The following is a 20,825-nucleotide window of genomic DNA, read 5'->3' as shown; positions in this document are numbered from 1 at the left end:
GGCCATCAGGAGCTAATGAAGGCAGTCTTTTCCCTATCAGCCTCATCAACCTCGATTTGCCAGTAACCGACTGCATGTCCATAGTAGAGAAATACTTTAGTCCATTCAAGCAGTCCAGGGTGTCATCAGAGCTTGGAAATGGATTGATTTCTTTCTTAATGATTCTGTTCAGTTGTCAGTACTTGATGCGGAAATGCAATGTGCCATCCTTCTTCATAAGAACTACTGGAGAGGACTGGGGACTCTTGGAGGACCAGTGGTGTTACATTGCAGCATCTTCTCCACTTCCTCCCAGATTATCTGTTGCTCAGTGAGGGGCACTCCCAGGATGACGGTTCAATCCCGTCTCCGGCCATCCTGATTTAGGTTTTCCGTGATTTCCCTAAATCGCTTCAGGCAAATGCCGGGATGGTTCCTTTGAAAGGGCACGGCCGATTTCCTTCCCCGTCCTTCCCTCGCCCGAGCTTGCGCTCCGTCTCTAATGACCTCGTTGTCGACGGGACGTTAAACACTAATCTCCTCCTCCTCCATATGAGAGCTGGCTAATTGTTGGATCATCTCCAATGTTGATGTTACGCTTTATTATGTGTTTTTTTCCTCACTCTGGATTTGAAGGTATCTGAAAATTGATCCAGAATGGCTGTTACTTGCCAACAGTCAAACTAGATCCTATTGGCAGTTTGATAGTGACTTCCTCCCTTGTGTGTTGTCTATAGTGACAGCAGAGCATAGTTCTTCATCAGTCACTAAGCTCTAGGTATGATTTGTGGCTGCCTGTGATATTAATGATCCAAAGTCCTCCGTAACCCACGAACGTATGAGTGTGGCTGGCATGTAGATTTCTATTGTAAGCCTTAGTAGCCTTTTGCAATAGACTAAAGATTCACAATGTAATGGTGCTTGCTGAATGATGGCTGAAACTCTTCTTGTTGATGGCAGGATAACGTTTTCAGTGGCAAACAACCACCCAAAGCAATCTTAGTTCTGTGTGCTTGTTGGAATATCATCATCAGTCTGGGACTCTTTTTTTTCTTACACAGACTGTGATTGCTAGTGATCCCTGCAAGATGTCTCACCCAAGAATGACATCCTGACTTTATTTTGTGAAAATGACAGATTCAGATGGCTGTGTTTTGTTAGTGATTGTTATTCCTGCAATACTTGTCAGCTGGGTATATTTCCCATTTGTGACCTTCAGCAATATCTTACATATTTTGGATTACAGTCTTGTTTGGCTGGCAATGATAAATATTTGATATTGTAGGAGAAGAAACCCCTTATTTGACTAGTGCCAAAACTAGTTGGCTGTTGGTGCTGAAGTTGATGAGATTTGCTCTCATCCTGTATCAGGATTTTCATCTGTGGCAGCATTACCTCCATAGGTGCTCACTTTGCTTAGTTGTCACTGATTTGACAGCTAGGTGAGTCATTGGTAACTCCGTACAGTGAAGGGTAACATCTATAGTGTGTTGGAGAGTAACCTCATTGAGAGTATGGCGAAGAGCTTCAGCCAACACATCAGCTATAATCCTGTGCAGATTACCAGTGTGAGTAGGACTGTCATTGTGGTTGAGATGATGTGACATGAGTAGGATTGTTGTAGTGGTTGGTCGCTTGTGGTGTAATAGTTGTCAAACAATTGTCTCCTTTCTCAGCAGTAGTGCACAACATACACAGTGTTCACAGTGAAAACAGCCTGATGTGTTACCCTCCAAATGTCTGTTTTTCTGCAGGGTGTTAACTTGGTGTTGGAATAGGTTGTACCTGTGTTGGTCAAATACTGGGTTGTAGTTTCACAGCAGTGACATAGCCTCAAATTGGTAGAGTCTATTCTTCATGGCCTTTAGGATTTGTGGTGGATATTAGTCCTAAAAACTCATACACCTCTTCCTCAAATTCTCCATTACATCCTGATGTATTGGGTTCATATAAAAGGTTGCTATCTCTTTTATAATTGGTACAACATTTCTGGTGTGACAGATAGGCACAACAAAAAGAATGTCACAAAATAAGCTTTCAGCCAACAAGACTTTTGTCAAAATGGCTGTTGTCTATTTTTGACAAAGACCTTGTTGGCCAAAAGCTCATTTTGTGACAGTTGTTTTGTTGTGCCTATTGCAACTCAGCATCTCCCCTATATGGTGAGTAGAATGGTTGCTACTCACCATATAGTGGAGATGCTGAGTGAGAGATAGGCACGACAAAAATAATGTCACAAAATAATGTCTCCTTTTCATATTATTATTGCTAGGTAGGATACCATGTTGTTTTGATTTTGTGAAGTGTACAGTTTTGCATTTCTGAACATTTAAAGGAAGTTACCAGTCTTTACACTACTTTGTGAAGAGCACCGGACCATCAGTCTAATTTCTCATGCAGCTAAAGTCTTGCTGAGAGTGTTGAACACGAGGCTATATGGCAAGCTAGATAGAGGGATTGCAGAGGAGCAGTTCGGATTTAGAAGAGGAAAAGGAACTAGAGGTGCTATTGGCCTGCTAAGAACTATAGGGGAAAAATATATGGAAAAGGGTAGAGAAATCTTTGCTGTTTTTATAGATTTAGAAAAGGCTTTTGACAGAGTTCAGTGGAACAAGCTGATGGATATCTTGAAGAGGAAAGGAGTAGATTGGAAAGAGAGACGACTGATACAGAATCTATATTTACACCAGAAATTAAGGATAAGGACTGGAAATGAAATGTCAGAAGGAAGCAGCATTGAACGAGGTGTTAGACAAGGTTGTTGCCTTTCTCCACTGTTGTTTAACGTATACCTTGAAGAGATTATTGCGAAAAGTTTAGATGGGAAAAGAGGAATATGTATTGGTGGAAAGAGAATAGAATGTATAAGATTTGCTGATGACATGCTATTAGTGGCAGAAAGTGAGTGAATAACATGCTCAAAGATCTGAATGAAGCTTGTGTGGAATATGGGATGCAAATAAATGCAGCAAAAACAAAGAGTATGGTCATCAGTACAAGACGCAGACTGTCCAATATTAAAATAGGGCAATCTACCATTAGCCAAGTAAGTCAATTTAAATATCTGGGAAGCACAATAACTGAAGACTTGAGGTGTCACCAAGAGGTGAAAACCCAAATTGCCATAGCGAAGGAGGCATTCAACAAAAAGAGGAGACTTTTATGTGGCAAATTAGATAAAGGACTAAGGAAAAGGCTTGGCAAATGTTTTGTCTGGAGTGTGGCACTATATGGGGCAGAAACATGGACATTGAAACGGGAGGGTGAAAAAAGGTTAGAAGCATTTGAGATGTGGATGTGGAGGAGAATGGAGAGAATAAGCTGGATGGAAAGAGTGAGTAATGGAAGAGTATTGGAAAGGGTTGGTGAGAGAAGATGTCTGCTGAAGGTTGTAAGAGAAAGGAAAAAGAAAGAACTGGTTGGGACATTCATTGAGAAGGGAGCGCTTGCTAGTAGATGCTTTGGAAGGATTGGTTTGTGGGAGAAGACTGAGAGGAAGAAGGAGATACTAGGTGATAGACGACATAAAGGGAAGAGCAAATTATGCAGACCTGAAGAGGATGGCAGAAGACCGTACAGCCTGGAGAACTACCATGTGAAAACCTGCCTTTAGGCAGAACACTGATGATGATGATGATGATGATGATGATGATGATGATGATGATGACACTACTTTGGAATCTAATGAATTTTTGACTGAATATTTGTACAGCTTTGTTTAGTCTGCACTTCATCATAAACAACTGCCTTAATCTGTGAAAAGTCTATTATTAATATTGTCCACAAGATCATTAATATACAATGTGAACAACAAGGCACCCAACACACTTCCCTGGGAACACACAACATTACTTCTACATTTGTCGATGACTCTCCAGCGAAGATAACATGCTGCACCCTCCCTACCAGGAAATCCTCAGTCCAGTCACAAATTTTGTCTGATACTCCATATGATCATAATTTTTATAATTTCAGATTTTGAGAAATATTGCATCTACCTGACTGCCTTGATCCGTGGCTTTCAGTATGTCGTGAGACAAGTGTGAGTTGGGTTTCACATAATCTATGTTTTCAAAATCAATGCTGGTTTTGTTCAAAATACCTGATTACATTTGAACTCAGAATATCTTCTAAGATTCTGCAACACATGAATGCCAAGGACATTTGATAGTAGTTTTGTGAACCACTTCTGCTACCTTCATGTAAATGGCTTGCCCTTCCATCTACTGGGGATGATTTTTTGTTCAAGAGATGTATGAAAGATTATACTTAACAGAGAGGAAAATTCAGCTGTGAAATGAGTGTAGTATTTGATAGGGATTCCATCAGGCTCTTGTGCTATGTTTAATTCTAATGATATTTGTAGGCATGGAAATGTGACTGTATGAGTAATATGTTGTATGTATTATTTTTTTACCTTTATTTGTACATATGCACTACTAGTGTGTAAACGGACATGGCCAGTAGGCGATGCACAAGTTGCTTATGTAGATAAGGGGCCCAAGAGGACCAGTAAAACTACAACAAAAACAAATCAAAAGACATTTACATATGTAAGGTACATATATAAGATTATATGTAATTTAACTATACTGTAGCCAGAAATCAAATAACAAAATTATTAAAATACATACCTTATTTACCATTTATAGCAGCTGTGTCAGAATTACTCTTTGAAATGCATAACAGTGCAGAATAACCTAATCGTGTGACAAAACGCATCAGGTGCGATCAAAAAGTTTCCATTTGAGAGCATTGCTGCAGTGTATATGCAACATAGCATGACTCCGGCGTGAGTATATAAACACCGACAGGTGTTCAAGGAATTAGTGTAACATTTGTGTCTTTCCAACTTGCATGCAGTAAATGTGGAAACATGAACTATGGTGAGATTATTACCAAAGTGTCCACACAGAAGCAGTGCACTGTTGTTCTTTTCGTGGCTGCCGAAGAGCATACTTTGGTAGACATCCATCAGAGAATGAAGGATGTGTATGGAGCAGCATGTTGTGAGAAATGGTGCACGAAGCATTGCTGCAGCATCATAATATACATCGCCATATCACAGGGCCTTCATGTGTCAACAATTCCTGCCAGATGAGGTTGTGCAGCAGTCTTCACACAGCAGGAGTCGGTTTTTTGCCAATGGATATCTTCAACCCAGTGTGTCAATAAGATGATTGCCTCAGTCTTCACAATGATTTTGCATGATTTTCATATTGGTTCTGGACTGTTTGGCCTTTTAGAAACTTTTTGATCACCCCTTATACATATAGTGTGCTACATTTTGCTGCAACTTGAAAACAAATATTAAATTTTATTCAGATAAGGGTCTAATTGTGTATATGTAAAGGTTCAAACTTAAATCCTATTTCTTTGTGTTCTAAAATGTGCAGTCATCTCAGTTTGTTAATTTATTAATTCAGTAACCAATTTTTCATTGTTTTGTGTAGTAACCATCTTTTTTTTGAGTACCCATAGTCATCGAAAAATGATTAAAATATATTGGCGGGTCTTTAAAGAAATAATGGAATTTCACAGGTATTATTGGGTAGATGACTCCCAACTCAAGGTGCGTGCTGTCAATGCAGAATTTCAGTATGGTTATGAATACCTTGGCAACAGTGGACGGCTGGTGATTACACCCCTAACAGATCGTTGTTACCTCACACTGACTGGCGCTTTGCATCTCAAATTTGGTGGCGCACCTGCAGGACCTGCAGGCACTGGCAAAACAGAAACAACAAAGGTAACTTGCTGGAAATTCTGAACTCACACTTTTCCTTACATATTAGCTGTGTGTTTCAGTAATACATATTTGTCAGTACTGTAAACTAATTTACTTTAGGCATGCTAGAAGTTTTTTGTTTGTGGGACCAAGCATTCCTAGTGAAATTATGTATTTTAACTATTTGTTTTCAGGACTTGGCCAAAGCATTTGCTATACAGTGTGTTGTGTTTAACTGTTCAGATCAGCTTGACTATATGGCTATGGGGAAGTTCTTCAAAGGACTTGCAAGGTAACACATTTAAAAATTGGTAGACTGGCAATCCATCACCCTATAACCCAATCATTTAGTCATACATGCAGACTAAAAAAATCTTGAAATGCTTGATTTTAACAGTTCAGGAGCTTGGGCTTGCTTTGATGAATTCAACAGGATTGACATTGAAGTGTTATCAGTTATTGCTCAGCAGATAACTACAATACAAAAGGCACAGCAAGCACGACAAGACAGGTAAGAAATAAATTTAGAATTAGAAGGAATTCCAATTAGTACATTTAGGGAACAGTTATTGAGATATCGAAAAATTACCCCTTTAAATGCGAAATCGTAGCTCTTCATATTTGGAACTTGTGGCTTTTATTTGAATGATTTCAGTAGTTATGCTTCAAATGCATTTATTACCTCAGAAGTCGCTTATTACTTTACTTTGATGTATATATGCTCTCTTTATCATGCTTTTAATTTCAGCCTTTACGTAAAGGCTGAAGTTAAAATTTATGTTACATAATTCACTGAGTACCTTGTTTTGCCAAATTTTTCAAAACATAAAGACATGAGAAAATTATTTCATGCATGCGGAGTTTATTTAAGAATGTTCTACATTTCTCTATATATTTCTGAAACTACTGATGACGTTCTACTGATTTCTTTTTAATCTGATTTGCAACATACTCACTGATTTGCAGATCTGTGATAATCCTCAAGCACCAGTATTACTAAATAGGTGAAAGAGATTCAGCATTAACCCTTCAACTTTCTCTTTTCGTCTTACAGATAGAAGATCATAATGGCAATTGCACTTTCTAGAACTTAAACCTAGAGACAGAAATCTCATATAATTTCATGTACTATGTAAAAACACGTTTATTTGACCCAATTAATCTATCATAAAACGGAAGGTCTTGCACTCTCTTGATTTTTTTTTTAAAATATGGTACTCAGAGAAGACCACAGTGGACAGCGGGATGTCAATTATCATTGCAACATTTTCTGAAAAATGTGTTCACCCATCTTAGTTCATGGGTGATGATTCAAACACCTTAGTCAGCAGATAGTTGCACAGGGTTGCTTCCATGTGAATTATGATGAAAGTTTCTTTGGAAAACTGTAAGGAACAGTAAATTTTGCCATCAGAGTAGACATTCACATGCACAATTTTTGTCTTTGATACCTGGTTCTTAACTTCTATGTATAGCACGATCTATAAATGAACATGAGTTCAGAAGTTGTTTCTCACTCATTAGTACTGAAGTCGGCAGCTGTCATGTGCTGTGGTGGTGGTCTGTTATCACTTCTGTGGGTGATAGCTTGCGATGAGGATGGGGAGGGGAATGGGGAGACACTACATCATTGACCACCTTCTTCAACCATCAGGATAATTCTCTTCTGTGGTGTTTGCGTGGCAGCTTATACACCCTCCTTTAGGCAATTATTGAATTTAATACATTCCTTGCTACATCATATTTTCCAAGATTTGATATAATGTCCAAAATCTGCTACTAGTAGAGGCTATCTTTTACAGCGAAACCAGTACTTCATTTTCCTGGACAATAATGTAGCAATAAAATGGAGTGAGCAGGACTTTGTGGACATAGGGTCGCTTCATGTACCCGTGGGTTATCTTGGCAAGGGCGCTTTACCTTTCCTTCCAGCTTTTATTCCTGCAGTTGCGGCCTCCAGAAAAGGTTCAGATAGTTGCACTGGGTTGCTTCCATGTGAATTTGGAAGAAATGTAAGAAACAGTAAATTTGGCCAGAGAGCACACACTCATATGCATGATTTTTGTCTTATATCACTATGTTGGCTCTTTTTTCACTTTATTTGTGCTGCCATATTGGAAAATGAAAGCATAAACTATCACCCCTTTATCCATTAAAATATCTCTCTTCACAAAGATACCAATTAAAATTTAAAAATAGGCTGCATATTTTAATAGTCTGTACTGAAATTTCAAATATTAAAAATTTGATGCAATGTATGATTGGTAGATTACAGATACATTACGATTTGTAACCAACTAAAATGAACTTCAGTGTCATCAACACTGTCACCGGTTAGCCTAGTAAATCTAAAGACTATAGATTCAACACTAATGCTGTGTATTTTAAATTACTTTTAAAGGTAACTTTTTTCCCATTTCTAACGTTAACTCGGAGCCCCTCCCTTAACCCAGACTCCTGCTCCCATAGTATTTTTTGCCAGATATAATTGCTATACAGATATCTGTACCAAGGTCCAGAGAAAGACTGGCCCTTCTACATCTACATAAATACTCCACAAGCCACCATACAGTGTATTGCGGAGACTACCCTGTACCACTACTTGTAATTTCCTTTCTTGTTCCACTCAGAAACAGAGCAAAGGGAATATGTCTGTCTGTATGCCACTGTATGAGCCCTAATTTCTTGTATCTTATGTTCGTGTTCCTTATGCACCATGCATGTTGGTGGCAGCAAAATCGTTCGGCAGTCACCTTCAGATGCCAGTTCTCTAAATTTTCTCAATAGTGTTTCTCGAAAAGAACATTCTCTTCCCTCCAGGGAACCCCATTTGAGTTCCAAAAGAATCTATGTAACATGTGTTGTTCGAACCTACTGGTAACAAATAAAGCAGCCCGCCTCTGAATTCCTTCGATGTCTTCTTTCAGTCCGACCTCTTATGGGTCCCAAACACTCAAGCAGTGCTCAAGAATAAGATGCACCACTGTCCTGTATACGTTCTTCTTTACAGGTGTACCACTCTTTCCTAAAATTCTCCCAATAAACTGAAGTAAACCGTTCATCTGTCTACCACAGTTCTCACATGGTCATTCCACCTGATACTGCTGTGAAACGTTATGCTCAGATATTTAAATGACTTGCCTGTGTGAAGCAGGACACTAACAGTGTTGTAACCAAACATTGTTTGATTTTCCTACTCCTCTGCATTAACTTATATTTTTCCACATTTAGGGTTAGCTGCCATTCATCACACCAACTGGAAATTTTGTCTAAATTGTCTTGTATTTTACTACAGTCACTCAATTTCGACACCTTACCATACACCACGGCATCATCCACAAACAATCACAGATTGGTGCCCACCCTGTCAGCAAAATCATTTGTGTGGAATAAAAAATAAAGTAGATGAGCTATTCGTGGGTTCAGATGATCTCAAAAATAAAGAGTGAGATTGATATACTCTGTCTGAACACCATGTAACTGGGAGCATGGATAGTGACAATTTAAGTGGGTATAATTTAGCAGCTTACACTTGTAGATCTAGGATGGGTAAACGAGGAGTTGCCATTTTCATTAAACAAGGGTATAAATGCAAAACTGTAGAGAAGTAAGCAAATTTTGTGTTGATCAGCACTTTGAGGTTGTGCATATGAACTTCAACTAGATAATGTAGTATTGATATTAGCAACAGTGTACAGGTCCTCATTAGGAGACTGGTAGCTGTTCATAAAAATGTTTGACTCCCTATTATGCCGCCTGTCAGACAAAAAGAAGGCGTTATTAATCTGTGGTGATTTCAGTGTAAACTTTCTAAGTAATTCTGATAGCAAAAGTGAACTAGAAGTGTTATTAACAACATATAACTTAGAATCAGTGATCAATTTCCCTACTCGTATAGCTCAGGACAGTAGCACGCTAATAGATAATGTATTTGTACAGAAAGGGGATGTAAAACAAACATGTGCTCCCCTGTGGTAAATGGATTGTCAGACCATGATGCACAACTTATTAACTTACGAAACTTAACAAGGTCTACAGTTCAGAAACCCTTAAGTAAAAGTGTGAGGTCGCTCAACCCGGTATATATATAGCACTTCAGAGAAAGCTTAAGAAATGTTAATTGAAGAGATGTGTATAATGAGCCAAATGCTAACGATAAGTGCAACATATTTCTTGATAAATTTATATCCCTCTTTGAACACTGTTTCCCAAAGAAAATTACTAAGTGTAATTTTCTACACACTTTTCAAAGAAACCTTGAATTACTACAGGCATTAAAGTGTCTTCAGAAAGAAAAAGAAAACTATGAGTCAGCAAGAACTAGTAAATAGCCAGAAGTAGTTTTACACTATAAAAATTATTGTAACATACTGAGAAAAGTTGTAAGGAAATCAAGAATATGTATGTTAGAGAAGAAAATACAACTCTGGCAATAAAATCAAATCAATATGGAATGTTGTTAGAAGGGAGACAGGCAAAGTAACCACTAGGGTAGGTAGTATTACTGTTAAAGAGAACAAGACCATCCTAACCAACAGTACACAAGTAGCTAATGTATTCAACAACTATTTCTTAAGTGTAGGAAAAAAATTAGTGAGAACAGTTTAAAGGAAAAAGCTAGGCAGTACATGGAAGAGCCTGTTGTGAAAAAAATTAGTCAGATTAAGTTTCACCTAACTACCTCTTGTGAAATAAGTAAAATTATTAAATCTCTGAAAAATAAATGTACTGTTGGAGTAGATGACATCTCTAATAAGATATTAAAACAATGTGGAGCAATTAGAGCTGATGTTCTGAGTCACATATGTAATGCATCACTAACTCAAGGTATTTTCTCAGACAGGTTTAAATATGCCATTGTCAGGCCTCTCTACAAAAAGGGGGACACCACAGATGCCAATTATTGGCCAGTATCCTTCCTTACAGCATTCTCAAAAATATTCGAGAAAGTAATGTACTCAATAGTGGTTAGCCATCTCAACAGTAATGGGATACGTAGTAAATCACAGTTCGGATTGCAGAAATGTTGTTCCACTGAGACAGCAATATACAATTTCACTGTCCACATAATAGAGTCTTTAAATAGTAAAATGTCACCAATAGGAATTTTCTGTGACTTGTCCAAAGCATTTGATTGTGTGAACCATGACATTATGTTTCAGAAATTACAATTCTTTGGTATAAATGGAATAGTATACAAGTGGTTTAAGTCATACCTACAGAACAGGAAGCATAAAGTTTCCTTATATGGGTCGAGTGATTTAAATATGTTTGCCACTTCATCCAACTGGGGTGTAATTACTTTAGGTGTTACACAGGGTTCAACCATGGGTTCCCTTCTGTTCTTGATATATATGAATGACCTTCCTTCCTATCTGAAACAGGAAGCTGAACTGACACTGTTTGCTGATGATACAAGCATCGTTATTAATCCAGTAAAAGAAAGTCCAATTGAAAGTGATACAAATAAGGTCTTTGGAAAAGCCATTATTGGTTTTCTGCAAATGGGCTTGCTCTAAACTTTGAGAAAACACAGTACATCCAGTTTTCTGCTGGAAAAAGTACAAATCCTTCCATAAATATAACACATCAACAGAAGTCAGTAGACAGGGTAGAGCATACTAAGTTTTTGGATGTACATATAGATGAGAATCTTAATTGGAAAATTCATATTTTGGATCTCCTAAAGTGACTAGGTTCAGCAACTTTTCCAATCAGAATAATTGTCGATTTTGAGGATATAGAAATTATTAAGCTAACATACTTTGCATACGTTCACTCTCTGATGTCATACGGAATAATATTTTGGGGTAACTCAACATTTAGACAAAAAGTATTCACCGCTCAAAAGAAAGTGTTTAGAGTAATGTGTGGGGTTCATAGTCACACATGTTGTAGGCATCTTTTTAAAAGATTGGGAATTCTTACAACAACCTCACAATACATCTACTCACTAGTGAAATTTGTTCTCAATGACATGGACTAGTTTAAAAACAACACTGACATTCATGATTATAATACCAGAAAAAAGAAAGACTTACACTATCCTTTGCTCAACCCATCTTTGGCACAGAAAGGGGTAAAATATGCTGCTGTAAAATTTTTTGACAAATTACCAGATGAAATAAGGTATCTAACAGACAGCAGTAATAGCTTCAAAAATAAATTGAAATCATATCTCCTTTACAACTCCTTCTATACCATAGATGAATTCTTGAATAGAAATGAATAAATCTATAAATGTAGTATATGCATTTTGTGCCATTTAAGGGAATGGGGTAAATAATATAAATTTTAATATTTAACTCTGTATTTTATATATATTAAAAAATTTTGTTTCATATGTGCATTTCTTGCGCACTTGACATGTTCCACATCATAACAGCTACCATACCATGGGATTGATCAATGGAACACGCAGTCAACTAAACTGACAGTATATAGAGAACAACAGCTGTCCTATCACACTTCCCTGGGGCTTTCCTGACAGTACCCTTGTCTCTGATGAACACTCACCATCGAGGACAACACACTGGGCTCTATTATGTAAAAAGGCTTCGAGCCACTGGTATATTTGTGATTTTATTCCATATGCTTGTACCTCCATTAACAGCCTGCAATGGCGCTCTGAGTCAAATGCTTTCCGGAAATCTAGAAATGTGGAATCTGCCTGTTGCCCTTGACCCATACTTCTTAGTATCTCGTGCGAGAAAAGGGTAAGCTGAGTTTTCAGATTAGCAATTCTTTCTAAAACCATGCTAATTCGTGCATGTAAGATTCTCAGTCTCAAGAAAGTTTATTATATTCTGAGAATATGTTCAAGGATTCTGCAGTAAACAGGAGTTAGGGATATTGGTCTAAAATTTTGCGGGTCCATTCTTTTACCTTTCTTATATACTGGAGTCACCTGTGCTTTTTTCCAGTCACTTGGGACTTTGCGATGGGCAAGAGATTTGCAATAAATGCAAGCTAGGTAAGGGGCCAATGCCAGAGAGTACCCTTTGTAAAATCAAACTGGGATTTCATCCAGACCTGGTGATTCATTTGCTTTCAAAATCTTTAATTGTTCCTCTACACCACGTATGCTTATTACTATGTTGTCCATAAGGGAGTCTGTCCAATGGTCACTGTTTGTACAATACTCCTGTGTGAACAATTTCTTGAACATGAAATTTAAAACCCAGCTTTCGTTTTGCTATCTTCAACTGCCAAACCAGAGTGGTCAACAAGGGACTGAATAGAAGCCTTAGACCCACTTAGTGATTTGACATACTACCAGAATTTTCTTGGGTTCTCTGCCAGATCTTTTACTAAGGTTTGATAGTGGTAGTTGTATGCTTCATGCAAAGATTTTTTCACAGACGCATGAATCTCTACGAACCTTCGCTTGTCAGTTGTGCATTCGGTTTTGAACTGAGAGTGCAACATCCCCTGCTTTCTCAGCATCTGCCGAATTTTGTTATGAAACCATGAGGGCCTTTTCCACCCTGTATCCACTTACTAGACATATAATCCTACAGACCTCGATTTACAGTCTGCTTAAATTTGCCCATAATTCCTCTACATCAACCTTACAGCAACAAAGTGTTGCCAGTTCACTGCCTAAGTGAGATGTTAATAAATGCACATCTGCTCTATCAGAAACTCTCTCATATACTTCTTGACTGATTTATTAACTCTCGTAATCATAGTTGCTATAATATCATGATTGCTAATCCCCATTTCAAAACTGACGTTGTCTATAAGGTCTGGCCTGTTTGTAGCTACAAGGTCTAAGATGTTTCCATTGCATGTGGAATACTGAGCTAACTGATCAAGACAATTTTCAGGAAACATGTCCAAAAATATTTTGCATGACTGTATGTACCCTCTGCAGTGAATCCATAGACGTCCCAGTCTATACTCAGCAGGTTAAAGTCGCCTGCAACTACTATTGCATGATCTGGGTATTTACATGCTATTGACCTTAGAATTTCTTTGAATGACTCTAGAATTGTCAGAGCAGAATTGGTTGGCTGGTAAAAACATCCAAAATTAAATTTGGTTTTACCTACATGTGATAAGCATGACCAGATGACTTCACTGTCACACTCAACTTCGACCTCAGTAGAGATGATAATTTTGTCAACTGTGATGAACGCTCCCCTTCCTGTGGACTCTAATCTGTCTATCCAATATACACACTAAATACCTGGGAGCTTTCCACTTTGTGTTTCAGCCAGCTCTTGTTCCTAAGAAAAATTTCAACATGAGAACTTTCCTGGAGGGCAGTAAATTCGGGAACTTTATTGCGAATACTTCAATGGTTTAGTGATAAAATTGTGACAGACAAAGTGACTTTATTCTGAACACCGTTTGACTTACCTTGCTACATATCGACTGGTGAGTGTTTGTCAGAGTACTTTAATCTACTGCCTAGCCTAAAAAAACCCTCATGTGCACTCCACAAGTTCTCTGCTACCCAAGTAGATGCTTCATTTTTGTAGTGCACCCCTGACCTATCAAGGCGAGTCCTACAAATCTTCACATGATAACGCCGGTCTAGAAATTTGCAGCCAAGACCATCACAGAGTTGATGAAGACTTTGGTTCAGGCCCTCCACTCATCTCAAAACCAAAGGACCGTGGTCAACTGTGGGTACGATGCTGCAAATTGCGAGCTGTGCTTGCATCCCGCATGCGAGGCCAGCAGTCTTCACCACCTCTGCCAGCCACCTATGAGAACTGAGTATCACCTCAGATCCCATGCAGTAGGCATAGTTGGTGTCAACGTGAGCAGATGGCTGCACCCTGCATTATCAATAGCCACAGGCAAAGCTGTCTCAACATCTCAGATGAGGCCCCCCAGCAGACATACCGAATGCACATTGGCTTTCTTACCAGACCTAAATGCTAACTGCTTAAGGGGCTTCTTAACGCACCTAAAATTGGAACTCCCGATGACTGATAATTCCTTTGCCCCATGTGCCTGCTTGGACCCTGCAGATGGAGTGGCTGCCTGTCCACTTACTGTTTGTATGGGTGAGGCCGGGTGACCAGTCACCACATTGGTCCTCCACCTCGAGTGACGTGAACACGTTACCACCCGCCACTCACCAAAGCTTACAGAGTTTTTGCAGGAACATACACAAATATGCATTCAAACAGAAAGTTACAGAATTTTTGCAGAAACATACACAAATATGCATTCAAACTGAAAGTTACAGAATTTTTGCAGAAACATACACAAATATATATTTATTTTTATTTGTATTGATAAAACTTATTGACATGCTGTAAGAGTTTATTTTAAATATTTCAATGCTTATTTTTTGTTATATGCCCTATTGGAGATATCAAATCTAAGATATAAAATAAAGTCACAACATTATGACTGTAGGAACTACTTGTATCCCATTCAGAATAACAAAGTGATTGTCACTTTATTACAAAAAAGCTACCATACCAACAAACAGCTGGAGAATGAGCTCTGTATGCCTTCTGTTTTGTTTGCCATTGACATATCCCTCCTTGGACAACAATTACATACATTACTGTGACAGTTGATTCATTTTTGTCATATACTTTTTTCTTTGTGCTGGTCTTTATAATAGGCAGAAGAATGTCTTCATCTCACAGCAAAATTGATCAGCAGAGGTAAAAGGCTATTACGATCTTGCAGTACTGTAGATGAATGGAAAAGTATGAAATAATTCAGCTCTGAAATGCAAATTAGTTGTGTCTAAGGCCATATTGGGGATGCATGTAACAATGACTGAGTATATATATTGAACTTCTGGTCATTAATTTTTTTATCAGCAACAAAAACCATTAAGGAGTAAATAAATTGGGCAAATTATGTAGCAATTCAGAGATCGTTTATATGGTTTCTGCAAAGTGTACAGTTTTCTACTTTACACGATATTCTTACTGCTCATTTGTGCAATACAAACACTTTAGTTACATTATGGACACTACTCCAGAGGATAATATTGAAATACAGAGAGTGAAAATATGCTAAATGCTCTACGACTCTTTGTCTTCATGTCAACACACTTTGAGATGTTTCTAATGACGTCACATGCTGGACTGAGTTTTGTTGATTTTTTAATTTTTTGGCTATAGTGACGAACCACGCACTGAAAACTCTAATTTATTATGATAAGACACTTTTATTAAGGTTCATATAATTACAGAAACACAAGAAAAACAGTGCAGAATTTCATCACACGTGTATCACTCAGTCAGATCGCAGACGGGACTGCCAAAGAATCTTGAGTCTCCAAAGAAGTTACTGGTGGTTGACTGTCGCCACAAATTTATCCATGTGTTGAATCCATTTTAACTTGTTATCTGGCTGGGCCCCAACGAATTTTTACACTGTGTGTGTGTGTGTGTGTGTGTGTGTGTGTGTGTGTGTGTGTGTGTACAGATAATAATAATAATAATAATAATAATGTCATTCTGTGTATGACAATTAACATCTAATTTTGGTGCTAAAAGGATATTATTACTTATTTGAAACTGCATAATACGAGTCTTAACAACAATGTGAAATGGACAGAGTGAAAACATACACAAAGGCATTCATGCAAGCACAAATCTCTCTTACTGTTATTACTGTTTATGGCCACTCGGACCCAATTGCAGGCTGTGCCTGTGTCTGATGGGATCCAGGGTGTATTTTGGGGATGAGGAGGTATGGGGTGAGAAAGGGGAGGGATAGGAGGTTAGGGATGGGGGAAGATGATGTGCTGCTGCGGGACTAAGCAGGGATGTGGTGGAGACAGGATAGGGCTGCTAGGAGGGGGAGAGAAACGGAAAAGATTAGTTGCAGCATTGGGATAGAAGGCGTACTTAATACTGGAATACGAGCAGGGAAAAGGGAATAAGGAGGTGGAGGACAGGGACTAGTGAAGGTTGAGGCTAGGGAGGTTTTGAGAACAAAGAATATGTTCTCACATGCACAGTTCAGAAAAACTAGTGTTGGTAGGAGAAAGATCCAGATGGCCCAGGTTGTGAAGCAGTCATTGAAGTGAAGCACATTGTGTTGGGTTGCACGTTCAGCCACAGTTCTTCGGTGGCCATTCCTGCAGACAGAAAGCTAGTTATATGTCATGCTCATGCAGAAAGCAGCAGAGTCGTTGCAACTTAGTTTGTAGATCGCATGACTGTTTTCAGCTCCTACTGCTGTTCACCTAGTCCTATCTTGGATTATCACTAACCAGTGCCTCTACAAGTGCCTCCCTCAAATTTCCCTCACATCCTCTCATAGGTAACAAACCCTGCTTCAAGGACCTACTACATTTATTACACCCTCAGAAACCCCCTTCAACTACCATACAGAATCCTAAACCTAAATAGACCTGAAACACAGTCATCAACCTGCATTCACAAGCCTCAGTCCTGCTGAAGTATTAGTTGTTTCCAAAGGTCTTACCTTTCCCCCCCCCCCCCCCCCCCACTCCCAAATTCCATCATCGTAGACTTCTTAAAAACTTTTTCTCCTTCTCCCAATCCTTACAGAGGAGACATTTTTTGTCACCAGCCGTACCAAACAGACTCAATCCAAAAGCAATATTAAACACTGACTCAGTTCATACCTCCTACCAACCGTGATCCACCCCCATTGTCTCCAAAACATCTCTTGTTAACTTTGCAGAGTTTCCTAACCTTGAACTTTGCCTCACTGTCATTCCCAAATCCCTCAACATGGAAACCAACCTTACATTCTCAGAAAGAAACTCATATCACCACCAGAAAACCTAACCTTATAACCTTAACTGCTTACAAATGTTCCGCAACTGTGGTTATGAGTAGCAGGGATTAACTGGCGGGGGGTCTCCTCCAATTGCCACATATGTCCTCCTACAAACCCTGCCTCAATGTCCCCATCAGAAATCCAGTAATATCCCCAGTCTCCTCTCAAATCCTTAGGTCCGTCCTTCAAGCTCTCCCCTGAATCTGTCTCTCTCCTCACCCCCACCACTCCTCTCACTCCTACCTTTTATGTGTTTCCCAAAGTCCATAAACCCAACCACCCAGGAGGCATCATTGTGACTGGTTACTGTGCTGCCACTGAGAGAAACTCTGCTCTCATGGATCACCACATTCAGCCTCCTATGTAAAAGACGCTAACCATTTCCTTCACAGACTCCCCACATTCTCTATTCCTTTACGAACCTGCACCCTGCTTATTACTGTTAATGCAACCTCCCTCTACACTAACATCCCCAATGTCTATGGCCTTACCACTTGTGAACAACACCTTTTCCAATGCCTCACTGGCTCCAAACTTACATCATCCTTCCTGGCATCATGACCAACTATATCTTCACTCCCCTCTCCACTGAAGGTATCATGTGTGAACAGGTCAGAGATATAGCAGTGGGCACCCATATGTCACTATCCTCTGCCAACCTATTCATGAGCCATCTAGAGGAATCCTTCATAACTACCAAGAATCCCAAACAACTCACCTGTTTCATATTCACAGATGACATCTTCTAGATCTGGCCTGAGAACACCCTGTCCACATTCCTGTAGAATCTCAACATCTTCTCCCCGGTTCGCTTCATGTGTCCTCCTCAACACAGCAAGTCACCTTCCTTTATGTTGACCTCTGCGTCCTCATCCTCTGCGTCCTCATAAACTCTACCAACCACCAATAATACCTCCACTTCTGCAGTGTCACCCATTCCATAGCTAGAAGTCTCCTCCATACAGCATAACCACCAGTCTATAGCGGTGAGCAGTTCCTCTCCAAATATGCCAAAGGTCTCACTCAGGCCTTCACAGACCAAAATTATCGTCCCATCCAGAAACAAATGTCATGTGCCTTGTCCTGCCTATCACCTACCAACTCCCAAATGACCACTGCTTGGCAACAAAAGAGCAGGACTGGTGCAACTGAATCACATTTTCTACCAGGGTTTTGACTACCTCTTGTCATTCCCTGAAATGAGGAATATCATACCCGCTATCCTTCTCAACCCTCCCATGTGGTATTCCACTGCCCACGGAATGTACTCAGTATCCTTGTCCATCCCTGCCTCGTGGCTCTTATCCCAGCAATGGAACCTAGATGAAGATGTGGTCCATACATACTCCTACTACCACCTACTCCAGTCTGGTCACAAACATCTACCCCATCAGAGGCAGGGCTACCTGTGAAAGCCGCCATTTGATGTATACAAAATATGCTGCAGCCACTGTGCTGCCATAATGGGTTCGTTCAGCAAATGCTAAAGCATCATTGAGTTTCTCAGTCATCTCCAGTGCAGATGCTACAAGGGGACCATTCTGCATCGTGATATTGTCTACTGTTGAAAGTTCTTAGTTCTTTCACCTACTATATCTCACAAAAACACCATCAAGTGAAACTTTGAGAGATTTAAGCCCACATGAAGGCTTACCAGCAATTGTCTTCCTACAAATCATACATGACTGGGCCACAAATAGGGGAAACTGATGCTGTTACAAATATACCCTCTGCAGTACACCATAAGGTGGCTTGTGGAGTGTAGACATGGATGAGGGGACAATAATTAATAAGATGTCTGCATGAAAGGCCAATGACAAACTGTGACCAAGAGAGTGCTGATCACCCGGTTGCTGAACATGCCGCCCAACAGGATGTGCTTCACTTCAGTGACTGCTTCACAGCCTGTGCCATCTGGATTATTACTACAGATACCAATGTTTCCAGATTGTACAAATGAGAACTCTACCTAAAGCATATCCTTCGTTCTCATAACCCCTCTGGCCTCAACTTTCACTAGCACCTATCGTCCACCCCATTCCCTTCTCCTAATCCAACATCACTCTTGCCCCCTCCTCTTGCTCAGAACAGCTCTATCCTGTGCTGACCAAGTCCCTGCTCACCCCCCCCCCCCCCACCCCCCCCCCCGCAGCACATTATTTTTCTCCACCCGTATCCGGCAGTCCCTACCCCTCACTGTACCATGCCACTGCCTTGTGCCCCACCCCCTCCACTCATATTCAATTGTTGCTCACACCAGACACAGGCACAGTCTGCATTCGGGCCCAAGTGGGCATAGTCAGTAGTCATAAGTGTGTGAGTTGTGTTTGTGCATGGATAGCTCTGGAGTGCATGTGCACTTGTGTGTGCGTTTTCTGATTCTGCAGGACTTTTTTGTCTCAAAGGTGAAAGTTTTGTAGTCTTTTCATTGTGTCTGTCAGTGACTCAGTGCTTCCTCTATGTGGTGAGTACCAATCGTATCGTTTTTGTATTTTTGTTATCATGGACTTTCCATAATATGAGTCTCTATGGGATTAAGACTAAAACTTTCAGCTGTGAACCACTTTCAAACCTGACCAGCTATCATCTGAGCTGCTAGGGTTGTGTTTGGATCCTTGATTAGTATGGTTGTGTCACTAGAAAACATTACAGTTTGAGAACTGCCCTTCAGCTGCCCTCAGTCATTTATATGAAGTTAGTAATGAAGTTGGCCCAGTACCGATCCCTGTTGCAATCCACATGGTATGTTCTTCCATGATGAGGTTATTTTCACGCATAAGAAACAATCTGTAACTGACCCCTCTGCTTTCCGTTATGGAGGGTGCTCCAGGCATGTCAAAGGCCATGGTATGCATGGTGTGGGGTTCACATTAATGCATTCATTCAATGTTCTCTTGATCTTATAATGGAAGAGGCATTTTTGTGATGTGGGAGTTGTTGAGTTAAACATTATCCAAGACAAGCCACAATTAGACACTGAATTGATTATTAAATATCATTACACTTTATAAAATAATTTGTTATTAGATTTAACTAAGGAAATTAGCAGGAAAATTGGAATTGGTACTTTGGAAAAATGTGCTACCTCCTCAGATATATATTAAATAGCTTCAATCGATGTCTTCCTACTAGTCTGGTTCAGGTTGAAAAAATCGATTATAGGTTTTAATCATCTTTCGATAGCTTAAGTTTTTATTTAAGTACTCTGAAAAGGATTTCGCTGAATTTTTTTTCCCGAGCATTTAAAGAACATTTTCCTGCCACATGTGTTTATGTGCAACTCCCACTTTTCTGCATATATTTTAGAACCTTATATCCCCTATATTGCATGTTAGTGTTTTTTTTTTTTTTACTCCCGAGTGTTGGCTATCCTTGGAAT

The 20,825-nt window shown here is 39.5% G+C and overlaps 1 protein-coding gene across 1 annotated transcript in view; it reads left to right on the top strand.

Annotated features, from left to right (window-relative positions):
• The window catches only part of LOC126278931 (dynein axonemal heavy chain 1-like), an 825,957-nt gene that overhangs the window by 312,753 nt on the left and 492,379 nt on the right, over positions 1 to 20,825 (top strand). Inside the window, 3 exon segments of the mRNA XM_049979209.1 lie at positions 5,521 to 5,728; positions 5,902 to 5,999; positions 6,105 to 6,218. Of these exon segments, the coding sequence (XP_049835166.1) occupies positions 5,521 to 5,728; positions 5,902 to 5,999; positions 6,105 to 6,218 (420 nt within the window).

This window comes from Schistocerca gregaria, chromosome 6 (genome assembly GCF_023897955.1).
Source record: "Schistocerca gregaria isolate iqSchGreg1 chromosome 6, iqSchGreg1.2, whole genome shotgun sequence".
Taxonomy (NCBI): domain Eukaryota; kingdom Metazoa; phylum Arthropoda; class Insecta; order Orthoptera; family Acrididae; genus Schistocerca; species Schistocerca gregaria.
The sequence above is the reverse complement of the archived record's forward strand: the minus strand, read 5'-3'. Positions and strand labels throughout refer to the sequence as shown.